The sequence below is a fragment of the Larimichthys crocea genome, chromosome XXIV (genome assembly GCF_000972845.2).
Source record: "Larimichthys crocea isolate SSNF chromosome XXIV, L_crocea_2.0, whole genome shotgun sequence".
NCBI lineage: Eukaryota > Metazoa > Chordata > Actinopteri > Sciaenidae > Larimichthys > Larimichthys crocea.
In genome coordinates, this window is record NC_040034.1 from 11,353,144 (window position 1) to 11,375,488 (window position 22,345).

Genomic DNA, 22,345 nt, shown 5'->3' on the forward strand with positions numbered 1-22,345 from the left:
AACACGATGCTGCCATATGTACATGTGCGTCCAGTATGATATTTTGACTGAACTAAATGCCATTGTTTTGTTTAAGTGGTTTTCTGGTGGCGACCAGTTAAGACAAACTTGTTTTGTAAAATTGATGTGAAGAAATGTTACTGTTTGTGTGGAATCATGTTAAAAATAAAGTTATCACATGTTTCTAATGCACAAAACGACCCAGCCGAGATCAAATGAATTCCGTAATATCAAACCAGTTTATTTTGAGGATGCCCAGTTGACCACTGTTACGCACCTTTTGAGGTGACAGTAGAAAAATAGATTCAGTGAAACTAAATGCAACTTAATATCAATCTACAAACATGTTTTCTGTGATACCATACAAGTACAATGTACCTGTTATAATTCAACACAAGCAATCAGATGGTTCAATTTCAAAAAAAGGTGCTAAATAACACTGTACACAAAACGAGCTACATGAGATTTCAGAGAACTATTTGATGCAGGCTGGTAAGCTGGTAGAAAAGAGCTTGCATAGACATCAAAGTCACTTCTCCAATAAAAGCCCAGCCGCAGGCGGGGGAAGGCACTGACTTCTCTACAGCAAAGAGCAAAACAAGGGCTTTTATTCAATGGAACATTGTCCTGGAAAATAAAACAACTACCCAACATGAACATGGGGAGGAATCTTGAGTTTTGCATTTTTTCCCCATGAAGCAACCTAGATGGAAAAATGATTTTTCTGCTTGGCAACTTCATCACTGCTAAGCTGGGAGCTAATGTCTTCAGATCCTCTACATATTCCCGTTACTTTAAAAGTAAAAGGAAAATAGGGGATAGGAAAAAAAAACAAAACAAAAACATCTCTACAAACCAATCCACACCACCTACAACATTGAACAAACTGCCCTAATGCACAACATTTAAGAACAAAATAGATCTTGAGACACAATCTTTATGTTTTATACCACACATTCTTAGTGAGATTTCATGACAAAGACAAGTACACAGTGTTGTCCACTACAGTAAAAACACAAACCTTCAACGACCACTAAAATGTGATAGAAACCATTAAAAATTCATCAGAACATGTGGAACGCAATTCATTATATACAATTTCCATTGGAGATATGAGCCAGCAATCGCCAACTTCTCTTCAATATAAGATTCCTTTTGTTCGAAATTCATTTGTTCTTTTCCCTTCAGCTAACAGACAGGTGGCTCCTACAGTGCAGTGATACTCATATGTTAGGTTGTATCCCAGCTGTTGGCTGTAACAGGCTTAAATGTGTACTTGCAGGGTTCTGGAGCTACAGCTGCTGTGGCTCCTTAACAGTATATTTTAACAGTATCAACACTGCCTATGCAGGCCCACGGTTTCCCATGAGGTGGCGAGATGGAAGCCTGATGTATATACATGGTTTTTAGCATCCGGGTTGAGTGAAATCCACCTCTATCAGGCAGAAAATAACTGTAGTGAATGTTTACGTACTGAACAGAACAGTCAAATAAGCAATTAACAGGGGCTGCAATATAATGACATCATACTTAATTGAATAAAAGGTAGCTAAAACTGAATATTCCAAGCACTGATTAAGGCTTTCGATTTGATTACTTGATGCTATTGGATTAAACAGAACAAGAGGGAGCTCTAGCACACAGCCACTCTCAGACTCTCTGATATGTACAAACAGACCTGACTAAAGATGGGAGTGTACAGTACTGAGATTGTCTAAACACCTGTGTGTATCAAAGTTATCCTCGCACACAGACACACGCACACACACTTGTTCCAGCTGAAAAACCAACAAACCCCCAGCACTTGATCACTGTATGTCAGTTGCCATGGCACCCCTATATTTTCCACTGTATCTCAGTAATGAACCTACCTGTGATTCTCCTGCCTGCCTGCCCGCCTTCCCTCTCTCTGAAAACGGCAGGTTTCTGCCTCTAAGCTAGACACTCAGAGGCTGTGATAGTTAAAGCCTGACACAATTATCAGACTGGGTTACAGGAGAATGACGAGCTCTGATGACCTACTTCCTGTCAGATCCAATTCCTGCTTTGTGTGACCAAGCCTTGGCCCATTACTCATCTGCACTGCAGAACCAGGAGGGGAACACTAGTCAGGGAGGTTGCTATAGGCATGCTACAGGAAGAAATGGAAATACTGAAATGGAGGAAAAAGAATGCAGCCAGACAAATTTACATATGATTTTTATCACAATACTCTCTGTCCCAGACTGGATGCCATTGTATGCCTGTGTAAACTGAGATCCCTATCCTGCCATGTCCCCATTCTATGCTGAAAAAAAAATCAAGAGACAACAGAACCTATGGATATAGTCTTTGTTAAACCATCAGTTTATAACTGAGCTACATCTAGAGTTGTGACCTCCTCGTGCGGGATTCACACAGCATAGAGCTAACCTCTTTACAATCAAACTCAAAAGATCAATCCATCCCAGTAGAGCCTGAGTCATCCTCTAAACCAGCAGGACTAAGCAGGCTTGCAGAGATCAATTACAAGCATCAACAATTAACCTACATCACTTACTCTTTCCATACTCTGACTGTGTGATGGATAGCACAGTGTGATAGAGGTAGGACAAAAGGACAGATCCTATAAATAGCAACCATCAACCACCCCTTTTCGCTGCTCCTCTCAAACACACACACATATATATGCAGGCACACATTTAGTGCTTTGCCATCCACTGTGATGGACTCATCATGCTTTCCCTTTTCTTAACTCCTCAACCCCTGGTCCTCAACTGGGGTTAAAGTGCAGATTTCTTATAAGGGTAGTCAGGCTTGCTGGGTGACCTGCGGTCTCTGGCGATCTCCTCACCGACACTGTTCCTGTGAGGCTGCTGGAGAGGCCCCAGGCCTGATGATGATTCTCCAGCTAGAACCATCTCCTCTGGAGCATCTCTAGGTCCTGTGTGCCTCTCCTCATAGCTGTCCATGTTCCCACTGGGCGACCGTAAATGGCCTAAGCCATGAGTCAGGTCTGTCTCATTTGATCGCCCCCTTGGGATGTGTCCCATCCTAGGCTGTGCCCCAGAGGGGCTGGCAAGGACTCCATCATGCCTCTGAGAGGTCATACTGAGGACATCCAGACGTAATGGGTCTGGGGCAGTCCGTCCCTGCGGGTGGCCCTGGGACTGAGAGTCAGAAATGTATGGGGGTGGATAAGAGCCAGAGGGGGTGCAGCTGTGGCTGTAGAGGTCTGGTCCTGCAAAGGAGGGAAGAGGGTGAGAGGAGGTCGGGGTTGCAGGTCGGCAGGAGAAGTCATACAGGTCAGGGAACTCTGCTTGAGCCTCCAGTTTGGGTTCAGGAGCGTGTCTTTTGCAGGAGTGGCCATGCCCAGGACCGTGGCCATGGCTGAGGCGGACAGAAGGGCAAGGCCCATGGGGCAGATGGTGGCCTGAGGGGCCCATTGGGCTGTGAGGGCCTTCCCTGTCCATCTCTGCCATGTGCTGCTCCCTCAGGGTCATGACTGAGACACCCAGTGCAATGTCAGGCATGAACTCCCTCATAACAGGCTCCATGCTCATCTGCATCGGAAAACAGATACAAATGTGTGATGTTACCTGGCAATCGAGCTATTCATGATCCCAGGTACAGACCATGAAGCCCGAATTTGAATAGACAAAAAAAGTAGCACAAGGACTCCAGGGAGTAACACACACACTCACCGCTTGCCGGTCTGAAAGCAAAGCTCGGCCCTTGGCCTGCGGGTTGGTGCAGTCTGGAGGCTGTTGCCTGGGCACAGAGGAGTAGTCTGTGCTGCCATGCTTGGTGGCTACATGGCGCTGGATCAGGGTGCGGTTGCAGGGGTAGGAGAAGGATCGGGTGGGGGTCGGCATGGGCACACGAGGTCGCCAGGCACCCTTGAGCTGAGCATGGCTGGGTGTGGCAGGGGGGTGGTAGGGCGGAGGTGGAGGAGGCAGGGGAGGGTGGAAGCCTGCTACCCCTTCCAGCTCTGTGAACATGCTATCCATGGCTGGGCTACTGTTTACCCGACACCGACCCACCTGGCGCAGAGCCAGAATTGGACTCTCATCTCCAAACCGTTCATCGGGGAAGAACTTATATGGGTTCTGGAAAACAAGAAACAGTTTTCTTAAGATTTATCATCCTGGGCTTGTTCAAGGTCAGCATGTTCTGCATTACTGAGGTCTGTGTGTTGTACCATCCCTGTTAGTATCCCAGCCTTAGCCTCCTCATCTCCCTCTAACCCCTGGGGAAAAAACTCTGCTTTCTGCTAACCTGCAGTAGCTCAGTGGCTCCGTCTGCCAGACCAAACTCCCTCAGCACACGCAGCTGCAGCTCATAGCTGACGGTGGCTCCTTCGCCGCAGTTAAGGGCATAAGCTCTCTGGACCTGCTCTGTGTGCCTCAGTTCCTGCAGCCTCCGGATCATGTCCTTTACCACCGACAGCTGAGGCACTGGAAGATATAAACACGTACATAGATGGATTTTTCACTTAATCAGGATCCGATGAAACAAGAATTCAGCTACAGAACAGCATCATGTTGAGCAATTTGGATATTTGTTGACATGATGCTAGTTTCCATTTACTTACCTGGAATTTCATTGGCCACAACTGATGGAGCTGTGGTTGAGTTGCTTGCCATTTGCTGGTGGCTGATCATGTGACAACACTGAGGCACAGCGTTGTTGACCATGTAGAGTGTGTCAGGGACGTTGGACATGCGCACTAACCGCAAACGCACCAAGTCTGTCTGCTCCACCATCATTTCATCCAGCACAGACTAAAGACAGGTAGACAGAGATGGCAAGTTAGACCAGAACTTCTAAAAAAATAAAAGTCCTATGTGAAACTCAAGGACATGGAGGGTTTGCAAATTAGTTCCACTTGATTGACACTTCATCTAATAATGACTCTCTCTCGTCTGGGGATATGTTCATAAATATTCATGGCGCTGGGAAGGCCTACTGTATAAATTATTAGGAAAACTGTGCAAATGGACATAAATTGAATTTCAGTCAAGATGATGGAGGCAACTATTAAAAATGGGGAGTATGCATAGCAACAACTGTGCATGGATTATTTTAGTACATCTATGAACAGGTCCAATTTCCCTGAGGCTCTTAATGTTTAGCCTGTCATCTTCACACAACCTCTACTCTCTTTGATGATAGCTATATGGGGTACAAATAATCCGCTGCTTCCTGCATTGTCTGGAAGCTCCATTAATCAGAAGTGAATGAGCCATACCTTAGCCTCTTCCACATAAGGAGAGAAGAGGCGGGGGCGCACGTAGATGCCGGCGTTCTTCTGCCTTAACCAGGCATTGGCTTTCCCTCCTTCAGCTGTGGGTAGCATGTCTGAAGGAGGGGTGCTTATCAAACCCCTTTTAAGCTGTGAACAGGGTGAAGAATGTGAATCAATGCTCAGTTTATGAAGGTCACAGTGACTCAGGTGCTCACACACACACACACACACAGCAGCAGAGAAAGGGCAGACAAGGAGTACTGACCGCGTCAGCGAGGACGTCACTGTTGGGAGGTAAGATGTGCTCAGTTCGGATGAAGGGCAGGAGGGGAGACAGGATCTCCTTTAGCTCCTCCACATCCAGGTCTCTCCTTTTCACGCCCCTCTTGTTTACGCTATGGGCTGTGCCGCTCAACAGGTTGGGCTCTGGGTAAATGAGGACAAGAATAGCCATTAGCAGCTTTTTAATATAATGCATATAACCATGACTTATTATTAAACTATGATTATGCTTTTAAATCAACCTTCTGGCTATACTTCACATCGTTCAGGCAATTAAATTGAACAAATTACGGATAAATACTGCATCGCCTGCAGGTTTCTAGCTCTAGCTTACAATATTATGACTAATAATGCTGACCATAAACCCAACATAAGACAACTGCATACAAGGTCAGAACACACAATGACATAACCAATCACTAGGGGGCCCCACTTTCTGCTGACTTGGGTAAACTTTGGCTCCTTTTTGTAATGCTTTTAAATGTATTTTGGAGGCTTTGGTAAGTGGGTAATTTCCTCAGAGCCATTATGGGGGCTGCTCAGAGGGTAATTATAGTCTGTATTATCTTACCCCTGTCTGCCATCCTCTTAATAAGCTGCTGCTCGCCCCACTTAACAACATACTTGAGAATGTCCTGTTCACTCGCCTGTGAATGAGACCAAGATACAGAGAAAGAAAAAGACAGAGAGAGAGCGAAAGAGAGAGCGATATAGGACAGAGAAAGAACGGCATAAAAGTATTATTAGGACAAGGTTAGATATTGTGGAGAACAAAACTGGGAAGCTGTTAAACGAGGATAAGGTGAAAATGCAATATGTTCAGCTGATGTCCCAGCACAGCTCCGGCCTGGTTGGTTTGTTTGTGTAGTTCGATTACAACACTTCACCTCAACCATCTGGTCTGACGCCAGAGTAGCTTGGCAGTGCAGATGACAGCTCAGCTTTGATTAGGTTCTGGGTTTGAAGACATTTCCCTCCAGGGAATGGTGTTATTCAACCCTGGAGAACCCAGAGTGTCACCGGTGTGTGCATGTGTACATGTGTATGGTGTGTGATTGAGACAGAGATTGTATTAATGCATATGTGTGTGTATGCTGCATGAACAAGTCAGGCACTCATTAGTGAAAGTTCACACCAGAAAATGTATCTTCCACATTGTGAGATGCCATAGAGTGACTACAGATTGACAGGTGATGTTCAGTTTCCATACCTGTAGGTAGTCGGACTGAATCGCACTGAGAAGGTGCTCCTTGCTAAGCTCGTAGAGAACATCTGAGGTGACAACCTGACTGAACTCCTCGCAGAGGAAGTGCATGGCCTGCCTGTGGACCCACTTGGAGCCGTAAGGTTGGGAGCTCCACTTCAGGATGGGCACGAGGGAGTCCAGAGACAGGCTTTCCACAACAATGTCCTCACAACCTGGGAGAGCAAATGAGGCGGACAAGGAATTTACACCTTGATATCAAATCACATTTGTGGGTATGAAATGTATCATATTCCAAAAACAAGCACATATTTTGAAGCCAGAAGAAATAACATCTTTAAAAAAAAACGCTGAAAGAAAATAACTATAATTGAATATGATTTAACTAAATTATTATTCAAATACAAGAGGTAATTCTGCAGCCACCGCCAGACCATCAGTAGTTTTGACTCGTATTCACTGACCCATGGAGTCTCCCCCTAGCCCCCACATCCTCCTTGCTGCGTTTCCTAAATCAGAGCACATACCAGAACAGCAGGCAGTGGTTTAACTCTGTAACACACCAACCCACAGAAATGCCTTTGATACCTTGATGTGTTTCAGTCTCAAGCTGCCTTCTCTTAACCGTGATGAGTAAACAGCAGCCCGAGGAAATGTGCTGCCGGTGCACAAACACACACGCTTTGCAAATGTGTACACACTTGTGCGTGTAATTCATTAAAATTTCTCAGAAGGCTTAGGGAATTGTGTACCTGCTGCTCAAGCCATTTAAAAAAAGAGCTAAGTTTTGAAAAGTCAGCCAACACTGGCACTCAAACTCACACATATATTAGGAGAGATCTCTTTAGGCAGAATTTAACTCCCTAACAATGTCTCAGATCAACTTATTATCGACTAGGTCAAGCTATCTATGCCAAGTGTTGACATGCCAGAGCGTCAGTGGCTCTTATTCTCAGACTGTTTTTGATCAATAACGATTAATACCGAACGGACATCCATAGAGATAAAGCCAGACTGACTGACGTCCAGTTAAAGCTGCTCTGAACTGAAAAGCAAGCTTGCCAACTTCCTCATTCCAGACTGCCCTGTCCATCAGCTCAAGGCTAGGCCAGTAGCGACACTCCTCTGGGAAACTCTTATCTTAAACTAGAAGATCTGAGCCGCCTTTCCGCCCCCAAACCACCACTTTAAAACATCCACTCTAGGAAACTGGACACCAGACTTGAGTGAGATGGCTCCAGCGATGCTTTTCCTTTTGAAAGCAAGGCTTCATATCCATCCAAGCACGACTCACACATTTTTAAGATTAACAGATACACACACATACAAGCAATAATGCAAACGCATACAGACATTCATGTATGTATGCAACATTTGTGATGCAATTCCCCTTTTGGGCAATTTTAGTTGTGATAGCAAGTCAGAGAAATGCAAAGCAGAGACTTGCTTTGTTTAAGACGAAGGGTGAAAATCCTGCATCATTAAGAAGACCAATAAAACTGAAATGTGGATCCAGGCACTTTGTCTTTTTTTATCTCCTATAAACAGACTGAAAGGAGGGAATGGATTCCCGACATCTGTGCCTCCCGTCTCTAACACTCGTCCCTGTGCTGTCTGTCTTCTTAGAAAGTGCTTTTGCTCACGTCAGTCTTTCACCTTTGCATCTTTGCCCTCAGACACGCAGGCACAAAAGGCAGACAATTTCCCCACTTGGGACCAGTGGCACAGGAAAGCAAACATCTCTGCTCTGTGTTAGCCCATTAGAATTCACAGCGACAGCCAGTCTTTTAAAAACGCAGCCCTTTTTTATTATGAGCTGGAGATTAGAATCAGCATTATATCTAATACTAACCCGCCTCCCCTTCTCTCCACGGGTGGTACACCACATTCACTGAAGCTTAGTCGGCTGACAAGAATATCAACATAACAGCAGGGACAGCAACAGCCAGCTCTACACTACACTGACTTTGGAGGACGTATGCATTTTGTCTTGCTGTTATTATTTGGAGCTCTGTGTTTATGGAGCACAGAGTCTCCAAAGCCACTTAAAACATCGACTGCGCTCCATGTCCTGTAAACAATCCCGTGGATGTAAATCATGTCTGATGATCACTCAAGGACTACAGTCAACATACTGCAAATACAAGATAGGGCAATGAAAGCTCTGGTCAGTCGGTGAGCATGGAGAGAGAGAGAGGAGGTACTACAGTGCACACGATGAAACAACACCAACTGGCTAATATCTCTGTGGTGCACTTGAAAAATTAATAAGGCTTTTAATATTGGTTGCTGTTTGAGTGAGATGGAGTCATAAAGGGATACACATCCTGAGAATTAATAAGGACAAATGACGGAGAGCTCAAGCGCTCCACAAAAAACCTCTATGGGCCAAAACTTCACACAGCCCGGGGGTAGCAATTGAAGAGCACACGAGGGGAAAGAGACAGTGTGACAGATGAGAGGGCTATCTCCATCTGAAACCCCAGACATTAAGCTCTCTGCTGCCTACTGAAGTGACTTAGCAGCTACTGAAGTTTCCACCGGTGGGATGGACTCATTTCATAATCAATTCATAGACTTGACAGTGTAAGATTTTTTGAAATTAAATGTCAAAAGGGCATAAAGAGCGACCTCTAAAAAGGATAATAACAGGAAGTTGCAAAATAGACAAATAGAAGGGGACTTGGGATAAAATGACACGGGGTCAACCTCAACTATCTAAACCACATTCCACATTGAGGTTTCATGGGAACTGATTAGAGTGGTGCAGCGCAGTGGGAGAGGGAGAAGAGGGGATAAAAATACCCTCAAGTAGGGGCTTGTTGAGATGGGGGATGGGAAGGAAGAGGCGGTGATGGTGTGTGGGGATGACACTATTTGCCTGCTCGTCTGCTTAAGCTGCCAGAGTGACCCTGAGAGTGACACTAGAGCTCGAGAGTGGGAGGTGGTGTCTGACCAGCTGTGTGTGTGTGTGTGTGTGTGTGTGTGTGTGTGTACAGTGCTACACAGATTGCTGCACAGGTCTTAAAATGGTGATTGATTTTGGCCATTCAGTCAATACAGTCATTTCAGCGACTGCCCTGCAGAGTGTATTGTGTCCCAGAAATGTCTTACATTGCTCATATAGCTTCCTCCTATGGACGGGATTTTGTTGTTGTAGAGCTTAAATAGTCAAACACTCACACCCATTAAGATCACATAATGTACAAAATTTGGCACACACATGCTTTGTAAAGGGCTGCAGTATCTGCTTAAAGATGAATCTAGACATTTGTGAATTCAAACCAGGATTTGTGTGTAGTGTGTCTGCAGTACGGTGTTCATTTTAGGACATCCTCAGATCTCAGACTCAGGTGTCAGACTCAAACAAGAAGGCATCAGAGTCGCCTAAAAGTCACTAAGTCTCAGAAAAACCTTTGCCTCATCCTCACACAAAACGGCGTCATCCAAAACCAAAAGTCTCGTCAGTCAACTTAACACACAAAATCATAGCTGGTTCCTTCACATGGATTGCTGAGAATAGCTACAATATTGTTGCTGTTTAGGCTAACAGACCAAAATAAATACTAAATAATTTATTTAAGGGTTATTTATTTTAAAATAAAAAATCATTTGTCTTTTCGTAAGAACCCTTTATGAGCCAGTGTCTTTTCGTAAGAACCCTTTATGGGCCAGAGGAGGGAGCTGTTGAATAGCTTAATGAATTAGCAAAAGTAGCCAACAGCTTTTACAGTGACACTGTGGTGTTGTTTATGTTAACTGGTACAGCAAGCCAACATATTTGTGGTATAATAGGAAATCGTTATTTTCTGCAAGCTATTTCACTCGTGAAAACTTTCAGAAACAGTTCATCAACCGCAGAGACTTTTTACTATGATCAACCGTCTCTGATCAACACGGCCGTCTATCCTCCAGTCCTCCGGTTGCCTTGGAGACTACAAACACTCAGCTGAAGAATCAAAATACGCCATCAACACGCGACGCCTAAACAGCAACAATATTGTAGCTATTCTCAGCAATCCATGTGAATTTGCAAGAAGACTAGGAACCAGCTATGATTTTGTGCGTTAAGTTGACTGATGAGACGTGTGGTTCCGGTTTCGTTTCTTGGTTCATGTGAGGATGACGCCGTTTTGGATGACATCGTTTCATGTGAGGATGACGCCGTTTCATGTGAGGATGACGTCGTTTCATGTGAGGATGACATCGTTTCATGTGAGGATGACATCGTTTCATGTGAGGATGACGCCGTTTTAGATGACGCCGTTTTGGGTGAGGATGGCGCCGTTTTATCTGAAGATGACAAAGGTTTTTTCTGAGACTGAGTGACTTTTAGGCGACTCTGATGCCTTTTCGTTTGAGTCTGAGATCTGAGGATGTCCTAAAATGAACACCGTACTGCAGCTGCTTCACGGTATAAGCATTTAATTCACAGAAAATCTGATGAAGGCAAGGCACAGAGCAAGGAGGTGTCACCAGATGATTTTTCTTTTTGGCTTTTTCAAGCTTTGTTGTATAGAGACAGCTGAAGAGTGACAGGAATGTGGGTAGAGAGAGATGGGGAATGACCGAACCCTGGGCCGCTGCAGCAAGGACTGGGCATTTGTGCATAGGGTGGATGCTCTACCAACTGAGCTAACCGACAACCCCTCACCAGATGATATTAACTGTAAAACAGCTTCACTAAAAGGTTTTGAGTCATAACAAACTACAGCGTACATTTTGGATATACTGAATATTATTGTAACTTGGCGTTTTAATAATATTGAAATAATACTGTTTGGATTTCATTACACAGCCTGAGGCAGTGAAATTGTATGCTTAAATCTTTTAAAGCATCTCAAATCACCACTTCAATATTTGACAAATTAATTCCCATAATTGTTGCTCTATGGAAGTTAAGATGGTTACAGGATACAAACCGTGTTCAGGCATAGAATTTCTCCGGATCCACACAGTCATGACATGACCAAATGCAGTACTTTTTGTCTGTGTATTTTGTAAAAGACTGCTTTAAGTATTGCATAATACAAAAGGTCATTCTGATTAAAGAGGAGCTTTGTTAGGTGTGTTGGAAACTGGACAGCGCTCAGATATGTGTGAGGAGGTGAGAGTGACAAAGTGACTGACTCATTTTAAACCATATCTGCAACCTTTGGTATGTCACTGAGGTCATTCTGAAACTGTGGCAAGAGCCAAAAAGACAGTGTCATCCGAGTAAAGATAGACCGGTGACGAAATAGACAACCAGTGACGAGTTGCTGACAGAAGCTCAGATGTGCTTCATGTATCAGACAGTAAGCCGTCTGCCCCTGGAGACAGACAAACCCTCCAGCCTATATCAATCTGTTACTGGCAGCCGCAGCTACCCATCACAGTGAGCCAAGCTGTTTAACACTTGCATGGTCTCCACAGCCTTTTTTTTTCTTTTTTCTTTTTTTTACATATGCCAACATATGCACAATTTAGTGTCACGAAAGGGAATAGTAAGACTATGGGTGTGAGACACATCAAATGAATGCCCAGCGGGAGAGATTAAAATAGGTTTCAGTCTTGCAAGGCATTAATTCAACAAAAATCCAGCCAGTTGTGACAAAATCATTCAATTCATATCATTGAATCCACAGAAACAGACACTATAATTATGACAGTCTGCACTGACAAATTATCACTGAAATCTATGGTAAAGGCTATCGAACTACATTATCGCAGAAAAACAAAACAATTTGTCTAAGCCGATGATGAGTGGACACATTATTAAAGAATGAAAGCAAACTAAATTATGAGGCAGACTGGACAATTTAACAAATATGTCACACTGATAAAAACATTATGAATCTTTGTTCTAAATTTGCCAACATTTTATTTGAATAGTCTGCCTACCTATATACAGTATCTGTAACATTCTAACTGTTTCACTTTGTCTGTAGATGTTCAATAAAATAAAGTCTTTGAAATTTTATTAAACGCCATATAAGATGAAAGATAAGTTCAACCAATAGTCCAGAATCTTTAAGTTATCCTTCACTGTAATACAGCAGGACATACATATGAGAAGTGGGCCAACATGAGCGAGGAAACATACACCGATGTATAAAAATAATACTATCGCATTTATGCCTGAAGGTCAATCTGATAATATGTCCTCATATAGATTTACAGTCATATTCTCAGAAGCACCGCTAAGCCTTGATGACGTGGCTGTAATCAAAAGATGTCTTTCTTTTTATCTTATCATGTACTACTATTGATTTGTGAGTGTATGCTCTGAAAATGTGTGCAATTGTGACTCACCTTGAGCCAGCATACTAAACTCCAAGAACAGAGCGATATGATACAGCTCCATAGCCTCCTCTGTGCGTGTGCTAGCCCCACGGCCCCCAGACACCAAGGCTTGCACCTCGCCGAGGCTGCCTGCTGAAGGGCTGCCCCGCAGCACCAGCCCCAGCTCCACCACATCCGTGTACATACAGTGGAGGATGACCTGCACGTATTTTCGGGGGATGATGGATTCATCCAGGACTATGCGGGTGGGAGTCTGCAATGTGCGTTCTGTCATTTCCTCGCCTGTGCGGATGCGCCTCTGCAAGAGATTTCTAAAGAAAGGAGAACGTGCTGAGAGGATAGCCTTATGAGCCCTAAGGTCCTCATCCGGAGTCCCAGGGCACCCGTTGCCTCCCGAGCCCCCTGTTGGTGCTGCAGCCCCTCGCTCATTGCAGCTCTCTATCATCTCAGAGTCCGAAGAGAAGCTGAGCAGAGCGTCGTAGTAACACATGTAGTCAAACAAGCCCTTCATATCAGCCTCCAGGGAGTTGGGTGTGCCAAACTCCTCACTGAGTTGCACCAGTACATCCACATTCTGCAGCCTGGTATCCTCCACTCCACCCACCCCAAACTCCCCAGTGTACAGGTAGTGAAGTAGGGCAGAGAACATCGGCACATCAATGCCTGCCGTCTCAATGTCCATGAGAACCTCTGCTCCATAGCCAGGGGATGAGGACAGCAGAGTCTTGAAAAAGGGGCAGCGGGCAGCTAGGATGGCCCGGTGAGCTGGGAAGCAAGTACCTTGGAAGATGAGGTCCACATCAGTGCAGTACTTATGCTGGTAGAGAGCAGCTAGATCCCGCTGCAGGCTGGGTGCCTCAGCACGTGCCAGGCTGGCCTGGAAGCTTAGCTCCTTGAGGGCTGCCGTGCCCTCGTATTCCTCCACCAGGGCGTTTGTGTCACGGACGTCCCAACCCGACAGAAGTTCCCGCATCTGCCGCGCATGATCTGCTGATCGGCTGGACTTCCTCCTTTTGATGAACCTCCGTTTGAGGGTCGCCAGGCCAAGGCTCTTCTTCTTTCTGTCTGTAGGCCTCTCATGGCCATGCTCCAGGCTGTATAGCTTGGACTCCCAGCCATATCCCTGCTGAGAGTAGGATGACGTCCCTGGAATAAACCCACAATGCAGGTTAGCTTCATAAGACGTGGTTTGTGTTTTAACAAATAGAAATCTTAACATATTCTGGATATAAACATTATTAAATAACTATGAAATTAGTTTTTCCTAGACATTTCCTGAAAATGGTGTTCTGGTGAGACATTAATTTCCTAACCCCAACACCAATTCACTCTTGAGGGCAGACTGCTAGAAACACAATCTGCCTCTAGCACCCCTGTGGTGTGGCCAGATTCGTCAGGCCAAGCACACACTACCCTGACCCAGCTACCAAAGTATTTGGATGTAGTTCAACAGTGGAAAAAAACAGACAGAGTCCTTTAATTTTGCTTTGATTTAGACCAAACTATGGTCCATCACAGCCCAAGAACCAATTAGCTCACAGAAGTCTATGTCCTGCTTTGTGCTTCTCAATGAACTTCAGTTCATTTGCATGCTTGGGTCCAATCAATTATACTGAATAGCAGTTATCTTTGGCTTGAAAGACAGGATTGGTACGTCAGGCGAAGCTATGCCAAGGAGATCCTCTCTGCCTGCCCTTCTCTCAGCATCCATCAGTGTGACCCAAATAGTAATCATTCTAACACTGTGAATCAGCTGTGGCCCAAGCCAGAGCAACCAAAGCAACTATAGAGGTCTCAGGGGCTATAGAGATAATTTGGCTCTAACAATACTTTCACTTTCAAAGAGAAGTCCATGAAAAACCTCAGAGGCAAAACCATTTTGAAAGTGAAATAAACAATGTTTTTTTAAGGAAAGATTTATTTAAATTCATCTTTGAAGCAATTCTCCAAACCCCCTGGCACTGAGGGCTGCAGGGAAAGATTTAAAGACCATAAACCAGAACAACTCCAATGCTCCAATGATAATTTAGGAGAATCAAATAGGAACATAATTCATAGAGTGTACAACCAATCAAACCTAAATGTAAACAATACAGAGTGAGCTCATGTACACACACACACATACGAATAGAACTATATGTCAGGTTCATTTTACAGAGATATGCTAACTACAGCAGAGCAATGTTCTCTGCAGCAACATCTGCTGAAACTGGAACAAAAGTGAAAGGTCTCAGGCTGTAGCTGTCATGCCAGTCAGTGACAGTCTAACAAGCAGCATATATAGCTGGTCAGAGGGACAAAAACCATGACACTATCTTGTCTGATAGCCAGCAGCCTTGTCATAAAATACATCACACCACCAGAGCATAGTACCAACAAAGCTAAGAAGAGAATGACTGCAAGGCTGGTACTTTTTTTTTTTTTTTTGGACAAGAGTTACTTTGAAACTCTGATAGCAAATACTTAATGTGATTTTGGTTTACCGCCCACGTTGGACACAAGTTTTTTTTTTTTTTTTTTTGCATATCTGCCTCTCATACTTTATAAAATCCATATGGCAGAGAAAAGTGGATGTTTTGCAGATGCAGATTGCTTTTTAATGTATTTGTGTCCACTGCATGAGTCAGTGGCCCAGTTCAAGAGCTCTCAGGCACAAAAATGTTCACCTCTTGTAACATTAGTTGTCATGGAAGCGGGTTAATGTAATCTAAAGTGTGAGTTTGGCCATGCTGGACTCCCATTGTGTTCATAGCAGGGGTGCGCAATGCCAAAATGGGTTCAGAAATATAGTTTGAACACTTCACTTCAGCTCAGAATAGAGTGGGAAACGCTCCTGAACCTTTGTTCACCGGAAAGAGGTATTTTATCATTTGCTAACTGAAAAAAACAGAATCATCTATCAGAGCTGACTTTGTGTTAACTGTGCTACCCATCACAACACTCACAAATCGAATACCTACCTATAAAAGTCTGCTGTGTCTGTGAATTTCCCCCTATGCGCGGGGAGCATGAGTGTGGATAGCTGGATCCATTGGCACCCATCCTCACTTCTCTTCACTTGCTATATGGGGGTCCCCCCTCTTGCTGAGTCATTCTGCTCAGACAACGTATTCCTCTCAATCGTCAGTCGTGGGTCTGGCGCGGATCCTCTGAAGCATCCTCAGAGCCCCGAGGCCAGCCTGCCATGCCTGGAGGGAGGGAGAAGGATGAAAGAGGACAGAAAGAACATAAGAGAGATATTCAAGTCAAAGAGTCAATGCTTTTTTAAAATGCTGCTGACCAACATCTCACAGGGATTACTGATGATGAGTCTGGGCTGTTTGAACTCTGTCAAAGATAATGAATGGCCAGGGGCTTCAATGTTAAGGAAGCTGAACAGAGGGACATCTATTACAATCTAATCACACCGTTTCAGGCACAATGATTTCAGTGCAATCATGAATCATTGTCGCTTTGGCAATTTGCTAGAATTTGTACTAAAAATTGTGTTTGTTTTGTTTTGTTTTATTTTAGAGTAGCAGTCTTTATCTGAAAACTTAGTCTTTAGGCTTTTATCTATAATCTTTAATGATGACTTAGGTTAAAAGGAGACTTCCTCTGTTCTGCCCTAAGGAAATACTGACTGGCAGTCAACAAATCTAATGCAGATGTACAGTGATGTTCGGCGGAAGACACCGTGTCCATTTTAATAGTTTAAACATTTGTAGTCCAGTGAATAATTTTGATATTTCTTTTTGTTCAGTGTGAATATATCTATGCCGTGCATAATTAAACTGCAATTTTAGTGACAATTCCTTGACCAAGGTCAAACCACTTAGAGCCAAGCAGCTTAGTAAAACATACTAATTTATTTCAAATTCTTAAACTTTGATTCTCTATTCAGTTCATGTCAGTACAGTCATACCAAATACTGCTTTATAGCTGTGATAACTTCAGTGGTTAACAGCAGTGTCAAAATGTTCTCTGTGAAAATGCCGTACAGTCTCCAGAAAATGTACAATACCTACAGATATATAGATATCGTGATATGAAATTACATATACTTTGATAGAGGACTTAATTCCCATCACAAACTCCTAAGGTGAACACAAAATGAGATTATTTTAGGTGGCTGGTAATTTATGTTTTATTCCAAGACAAAAAACACTTTGTGACAGAGGTAAGAAACTGCAAATAGCTCCACACAGTCATTTCCTCTCAGCTTCTTGTTGCCAGCTATGGCACCAGTCAAGGCACCCTCACTAACTTTTGTGCTCTCTCCTTTGTACTGTCACTGGCTACGATCTAACATAAAACAGGGCACCTCATTAATTAAGCATACTTTCAACCCATCAGGCTATTAATTACAAACTAAGTATATCTGGCTTCATTTCTACCAGCAAGTAGATTATTCTGATTATAGCAACTTCTCAATTTTCCATGGCACTCACATATCTTTGCATAAATATACCTTCTTACGAACAATCTTGAGAGACTTGGAAATGTATTTCTAATTGCTTGGCAGCTTTAAAATAACTCAATATTTATCTATATTTATATTTTTCTGTCTCTTTTCTTTGTGAGACCAGACTGAGTACTGGAGTGTGATGGTAGATCCGTTTTATCTCAGCCTGCTAGTTTGCCTACCATACTAATAAATCATTGTGTCTGCCCCTGTAGAGCAGCACTCCATAACCTCCCATGGGTTCAATGGAAAACCACAGCCTCTTACTCTACACAAGCAGTCACATTGGACCACTCCAATAAAAATGTTGGTTGATCTTTATTTCATTAGACGGCTTTAAATAAGCCCCATCTTCATAGGGAATTCATTTGGACAAAATTAGAAACTGAATCTGAATATGGAGGAGAGAGGAGGAAGCCCTTGAGATACTGTCTTGTTTACAAAAGAAGGTGTGGAAGGGGGGGAGGGGGGTGGCAAAGGGTGGGTCCCCTAACCCACCCGTTCCTCAAAGGAGCACAGCAGAGGCAGAAAAAACAAAAACAAAGCAACCAACACATCATTTGAACAATACGCTGACTCCCAGCTAGGCAGACTCGCAGCTTTAACTCAACTCAAATGAGTGAACCAAATTTAACTTCAGCTGCAGTGCAGAATTCTAAAAGCATAATTTAGGACAGTTATTTCCTTGAGACCTGACTCACACCGTTCAATAAGAAGCATCTCCGCCATAATCTTCATGATGTCGAACATTAAGACACTTTTCCGCAGTTTAGGCTGAAACAGTGCGCTGCTCTGTTGTGCTCGGGCCGGGAGCAGAGGAGGGCAGTGCCACAGACGTGGGGGGAGGAAGGGGAGGCAGATGCCGGGCGAGCTGGACTATACGTCCCTAATGAGAGGTGACAGGAGACACTCCCTGCCCCCACCTATCTTTCTCTCTTTCCTTACAGACACACACATACACGAACATACGCACTCTTTCAAACTGCTCACCTTGCCTCAGTCGTTTGGATCATTTTATTTTATTTAAATCAGCCACTTGCCTCCCAGAGAACATTACCATACAAAAAATGCTTGGCACAAGAACAGGACCGATGTATTATTCAAATGACGGCACTTTATCAATCATTTATGTGGATTTCCTCATCATGGCTAGAGAAAAGGGGAAGATGTAGGTATCTGGATTTCCTTTTCTGTCAGCAACCCTGAATTTCGACAGCACATTCTTACTATTTTAAAGCAGGTTTTTACAGGTCATTCTCTTTTACCAAAGCTCTGCTGATGAAACACACACAGTCAACATTTTTAATCAAAGTGACGGCCGTGAAGCCATGACGGCAACAATCAAAAGTGATGTGGATAATTACTTGCGTGGTGTAGCAAATGATTGAGAAATTCATATTTCTGGTATAAAGTAACCCAAGTGTTGTGTTCTCTATTGGTCCCAGTCTGAATATTATGAATGAATTTATGAAAGCGTCACCTTTTGATAGTTATCTTTTAGTTAGGCTCAATGACACAGGCCCTAATCTTCTGAAGAGCAATCACAGTGCCAGTATCACAGTCAGTCCTGAATAAAAGGGCAGCAACTCGAGAAACAGCAAAACAGAAAAAAAGAAAAGAAAAGAAAACACATCCCCTAACACACCCCTGTCTAAAATTACACAGTAGCTGCAAAGTGCTCTATATGTGTCAGAGCTCTCAAATATACAGCTCTTCAATTTAATTTCTTCAACAGGGAATTTTTATCAGTGCACTGCTGGCATGTTATTATCGCATGAAGTCCCAGTCACACTGATCCCAGAAGAAATGTAGATAAATTACTTTCTTGACTCGCATACAAAAATAAAAAGATGCAGGCCTTGTCCAATTAAAATTTTAAAAAATACAATTAAATAATGTGAACTAATCCTGTAAGAATTGCAGCTTGTTATCGGTTTTAGGAGGATATAACTAAAAAAAACATTCTGCTGTCACAAAAGCTGTTAAAACGACCTACGAGGAGAGTTGCTGTGCCTTGCTAACCAAGCTGGGCAAAAAATACTGCAGACAGCATGTATAGATTGTTTGCCTCTTTGGATATTTGATACAATCAGAGGCACTCTTAAAAAGGGTCATAATAAGCAATGCAGCAGTGAGCAGAAACCGGAACTTGCTAACAGAATGACCTCTGCAGTACTGATGTGTCTGCACCCATCGCACAGCAAGATGTGCAAGTGGAAAAATAAACGGCTCCCGCGAAAATAATAATAACGACGTTATATTTTGTCTGACATGATAGCGGGAAAGACAAAATTTAGTGGCAGAGCAGACTGCTTACCTCTGCAGTGTTTTTGCCAATCAGGTCAATCAGTATAACAGTTAATCAGGCCATTCGACTGATTGCAGACTCTGCCAGGAGAGCTACAGGAAACTACAGGAATCAGAACAGGCTAGAAACAGCAACATACTGAAATGACACAGACAGACAGAGGGAACAAAAGTGCCCACAATGATGACTCATGGTAGGCAGCCTCTGGATTAGTCAACAATATGAACCTTAGTGCTGCATATTTGACATTTGACACACTATACGGTCAGCTGATGATTGTTTTTACTCTGGAAGACACAAAAAACGTGGATATCAAACATAATCATCAGCATCAACTGGGGGTAAAAGCACAAGGATACCCAAAGTGAACGATAAAATGAAGCGCTCTAGCTTCTGCTCGCAAGACAACACTGAACAGGGCCATCTTTTCAATAAAGAAATGTTAAGTGTGCACAAACACAGGCTGGCAGTCAATCTCCAGAGAATGAATGGCAGCCCAGGAAACAATAAGTGCTTATTTTAAGTGAGTTGTCAATGCTCCTGGTTGACTTCTCCATCCAACAAGCCAGAGTAAACAGCATCCAGGCCAAAGTCCAGCTCATTCAAGTTACTTTGTGGCAAGTACTTGCAAGCTCACAGGCCAGTTCATGCCAGTCATGGACTTCTGAGCATGTAACTCCAATAATTACATGTTATTATACGACCCTGGAGCACTGACACAAATACTTAACCTGGTCAAATGACAACCTTTAAATGCTGAGGGAGGGGGGGATTTGAAAGCATCTTTTCCAAATGAAAGGACAGAAAGATACCCACACACACACACACACTCACAGGGAAAAGCAGGATGTACAAAATGCTGAGTCCGACCAGAATTTCAGTGAGATTACCTAAGGATTATCACAGTGTGCAGTGTGGCTCCTCACCACTTAAACAGATGGTGTAACCAACAAATGTTATATACATTGTTGGACAAATCTCCTTGGGATGGAGATACAGAAAAGATTCTTTGGGTGCCTACACATGACAGAAAAGATACCTGAGCATTTATACTGGATATTACTATATGAATTTGATATAGCCTCAAATCGACACATAAGCTATAGATTGCTGACAGGCCACATTGTTGCCATAGCACAACCTATCAACAACTATCTGACACAGAGGCAATAAACAGCAACATGTAGGCTCATCCGCAAAGTGAAAACGCACTTTCATCCAGAACTTTTTCTATCCATCCAGCCTCCACGAAAATACCAAAATAAGTAATCCCATCTGCATCCCGGTGCATACAGAAATCAATCATTTGCAGTGGCTTTGTTAGCCTTACGTTAACGCGGAGCTATTGTTGCTCTTTGGGGCTGGCTTGGTGGGCTATCGCTGCTCAGCGGAAGCTTTGGGTGAAAAAGTGCCTGTAAGAGGAAAAACCAAGTAGGTTGTTTGTCTCAGCTGATAAAAATGGGAAGTAGTATCCAAATATTTCCCGACAGCCTAAGCAAGAGGAGTCATATTCACCACAGCCCTGTAATTAGTAGCATATCCTAAGAGGCTAGGGTAAGCTATCTCTGCTGTGTCGCTTTGACTTTACCCCCGTCGGAAACAGATATTTACTTCGAGCAGGATGCGACGCAAACTGTTGAAAAAAGCGAGCGTTTGAAAAACATTTACCAGAAAGTGGAGAGCTTCGTGGGCATTATTTTTCTTCGTATCGCCTCGTAGTTTAAGCGGTACTCCGACCCAAGTTGTCCCTGGCAGAGAGAGAGAAAAAATGCAGCTCAACACCTTCTTTTTCCAACTCTGCTCATTACGCACGGCTCGACGTCAACGTCCACATTTGATCCCCAATGTGCGATAGTTTCCACTTGCGTCGACTTTCCGGCGGATTTACAAACATTTACCTCGACTAAAAACTAAACCCAAACCTTTTTTAGTCTCGGTTCGGTTCGGTATTTCCCCATAGTAGCACAACGCCTTGTTGGGTGGTTGTTATGGCCTATCCCAACGCAAACCGTTTCAAGCTCGCCAAAATAAGAACCGCTCTTCCGGTTGAGACTTTCAAAATAAAGTCGTGGGGATATTACAATTCTCCGTTTGTCCGATAAAAGCCGCTCCAGACTCATGTATGGTAGTAATTTCAATAAAGAGTTGTTGTGAAAGGATGTAAATACCCACCATTCGGTAAATAAGCCCACACGACGATATAAACTCCGCTGTCAAAGGGACAGATACGGGAAGTCGTTCCTGCCACATGCCATCACACTGTATAATAACAGCTAAAAACTCACGTCATAATTTACAGTCACTGCGTATTTTTCCTCACACAATAACACGCATTGCACATTTTCACCTTTCTTACTTTGCACTAAATCAACAGTGCCAATTTGCTGTATATACTTTTGTACAATATATTGTATTTACTATTGCTATTTTGATATTTTTTATTATGTATAATTTGTTCTTTATATTTTTATTCTCATGTTGTCTATCGTCACTGTGTGTAATGCTGCTGCTGCACTGTAATTTCACAACTTGGGATAAATAAAGTATAAAGAAAAATAAAGTATCTATCTATCTATCTATCTATCTATCTATCTA

General features: G+C 43.3%; 1 protein-coding gene across 3 annotated transcripts; it reads right to left on the reverse strand.

Moving 5' to 3' along the window:
* Positions 1–216: 216 nt before the first annotated feature.
* Positions 217–21,782, reverse strand: btbd7 (BTB (POZ) domain containing 7). Of its 3 annotated transcripts, XM_027274657.1 has the most exons (12): positions 21,673–21,782; positions 21,419–21,498; positions 15,959–16,186; positions 13,008–14,144; positions 6,720–6,928; positions 6,081–6,156; positions 5,493–5,653; positions 5,231–5,374; positions 4,574–4,763; positions 4,258–4,436; positions 3,684–4,088; positions 217–3,542 (listed from the first exon to the last, which is right to left on the reverse strand). In XM_027274657.1, exons 3-12 carry the CDS (start codon positions 16,038–16,040, stop codon positions 2,763–2,765), a joined length of 3,363 nt encoding a protein of 1,120 aa, XP_027130458.1. In that variant the 5' UTR covers positions 16,041–16,186; positions 21,419–21,498; positions 21,673–21,782; the 3' UTR covers positions 217–2,762. The 3 variants fall into 3 exon arrangements, with proteins under 3 accessions (XP_027130458.1, XP_010747236.1, XP_027130459.1); XM_010748934.3 differs by having other exon boundaries at positions 21,419–21,776; XM_027274658.1 differs by lacking the exons at positions 21,419–21,498; positions 21,673–21,782 and adding an exon at positions 19,760–19,862.
* Positions 21,783–22,345: the final 563 nt, after the last annotated feature.

What these genes read in the sequence shown, in the direction of transcription:
- btbd7 (XM_027274657.1), bottom strand. Translation starts at nt 16,040, where the DNA reads ATGGGTGCCAATGGATCCAGCTATCCACACTCATGCTCCCCGCGCATA. An exon ending in GTGACGTCCTCGCTGACGCG is followed by an intron (nt 5,375 to 5,492) that starts GTCAGTACTCCT and finishes CCCTGTTCACAG; the next exon opens with CTTAAAAGGGGTTTGATAAG. An exon ending in GAGCCACTGAGCTACTGCAG is followed by an intron (nt 4,089 to 4,257) that starts GTTAGCAGAAAG and finishes CTTGTTTTCCAG; the next exon opens with AACCCATATAAGTTCTTCCC.